The sequence below is a fragment of the Meriones unguiculatus genome, chromosome 1, assembly GCF_030254825.1.
Source record: "Meriones unguiculatus strain TT.TT164.6M chromosome 1, Bangor_MerUng_6.1, whole genome shotgun sequence".
Lineage (NCBI taxonomy): Eukaryota > Metazoa > Chordata > Mammalia > Rodentia > Muridae > Meriones > Meriones unguiculatus.
In genome coordinates, this window is record NC_083349.1 from 197,689,703 (window position 1) to 197,691,235 (window position 1,533).

The window sequence follows — 1,533 nt, forward strand, 5'->3', positions numbered from 1 at the left end:
GCAGTCGAGATGCCCTGATAGGATAAAACCAGCTAGGCAGGGAATCTAATTATTAGCTCCTTTGCACATTAGATAGGAAGGAGAAAGACACAGGAGAAAGAGTTGAGTGTAGAGTGAGCCATGCACACAATTATCAGCTCATGCAGGCTGCAAATTCCAGCTGACAAAACTGCAATACTCATTTTGTTAGTCATAGAAAGACAAGGTGATACCTGATTAACTTTCTGTATTGAGTTTTTAAGGGTAAGGAGTAAGTAAAACACTGGATAGCACACAAAAATTTATCATTTTAATAAAACAAGATTAAACATTTTTTATTTCTGATCCAGACCATACAAGCCTGGACAAAACTGAACAAGGATTCCTAAGAACAAAGTGTCCAAAAGATGGAAAACACAGAGACATGACACGATTGATGTTCGCCAGCCACCAATTGTGATTACCAAAAAGAGCAATGCAGCCTCTTAAGATGGAGGAGAGAGTATAAAAAGCCAGGAAGGAAGACAGTAGGAGGAGGATGTTCTGGGTGGCCCTGGAGTCAGGGGAGGTTCTGCTGGAACCATGAGTGCTGCGGATGTGTTGAACCCTCTGCTTGTGTCTGTACAGAATGATAATCATTGACATGCTGGACCAGGCAATAAGCAGAGAAAGAAAGACTTCAGGGCACATCACTAATACTGCATAGAGAAACTCACTGATTTCATTATGGACAACAATAGTGCAGTATCCAAAATCTCGTTTTCTTGTCACATTTTTACTATTCCTACTGATAAATGAGTGCATAATGGAAATGAAATTTATTAACATAGAGAAAACCCAGAGGACAGAAATGAAGGAGCCAATGTACTTGGCAGCTCTGTGTTTATAATCCTTCCAACAGGATTCCCTGGGAATGATTGTTATTGTCTGGAAAACACTCAAAAGGCAAGTGCTACCAATGGACACACTCCTGCTAAATCCTTGAATGTACATCAGGAACCTGCATGCGAAATCATTCAAGAACTGCTTCAACCCAAAAGTTGTCACTGTCTGAGGCACTGCAACAGAGAGAATGATCAAGGCATTGGCTGCCATTATGTGCAGGAGAATCAAATCTGTGGGCTTTAATGTACACTGTCCGTAGTAAATGATGAGGTAGTAGAAAATAAGAGAGAAATTTCCCAGAATTCCAACTGTGGTTTGTAATAAGAAAATGATGCTGAGGGTCAGATTCCAGAAGTCCATTCTGTGATTCTGCACAATTTCCTTGAGGTTATGAATCCTCATATTTCTCTGGTCAAAATGAATAAAAACAAATGTTTTAGTGTGTGGAAGAGAACACTTTGAATCCATGAAGCTCTTAGGAGGCTAAAACAGAATCCTTTAAGGTAGGTTATTCAAGGCCAGCCCACAAATTTAGACAAAGTAGTCAAGTTCCATGTATGTTACTGTGATACTATTTTATAGCTAGTATGGATATATTGATGGAAAGAGTGCCACCAACTTTCATAAAAAATGTAACATTCAGGACAATGAATGGCCTGTGAAAAACGG

General features: G+C 39.5%; 1 protein-coding gene across 1 annotated transcript; it reads right to left on the bottom strand.

The window, feature by feature from the left end:
* Nucleotides 1-303: 303 nt before the first annotated feature.
* Nucleotides 304-1,224, bottom strand: LOC110558769 (vomeronasal type-1 receptor 2-like). The gene has a single exon (XM_021653869.2). The coding sequence runs from the start codon at nucleotides 1,222-1,224 to the stop codon at nucleotides 304-306; it is 921 nt and encodes a 306-aa protein (XP_021509544.2).
* Nucleotides 1,225-1,533: the final 309 nt, after the last annotated feature.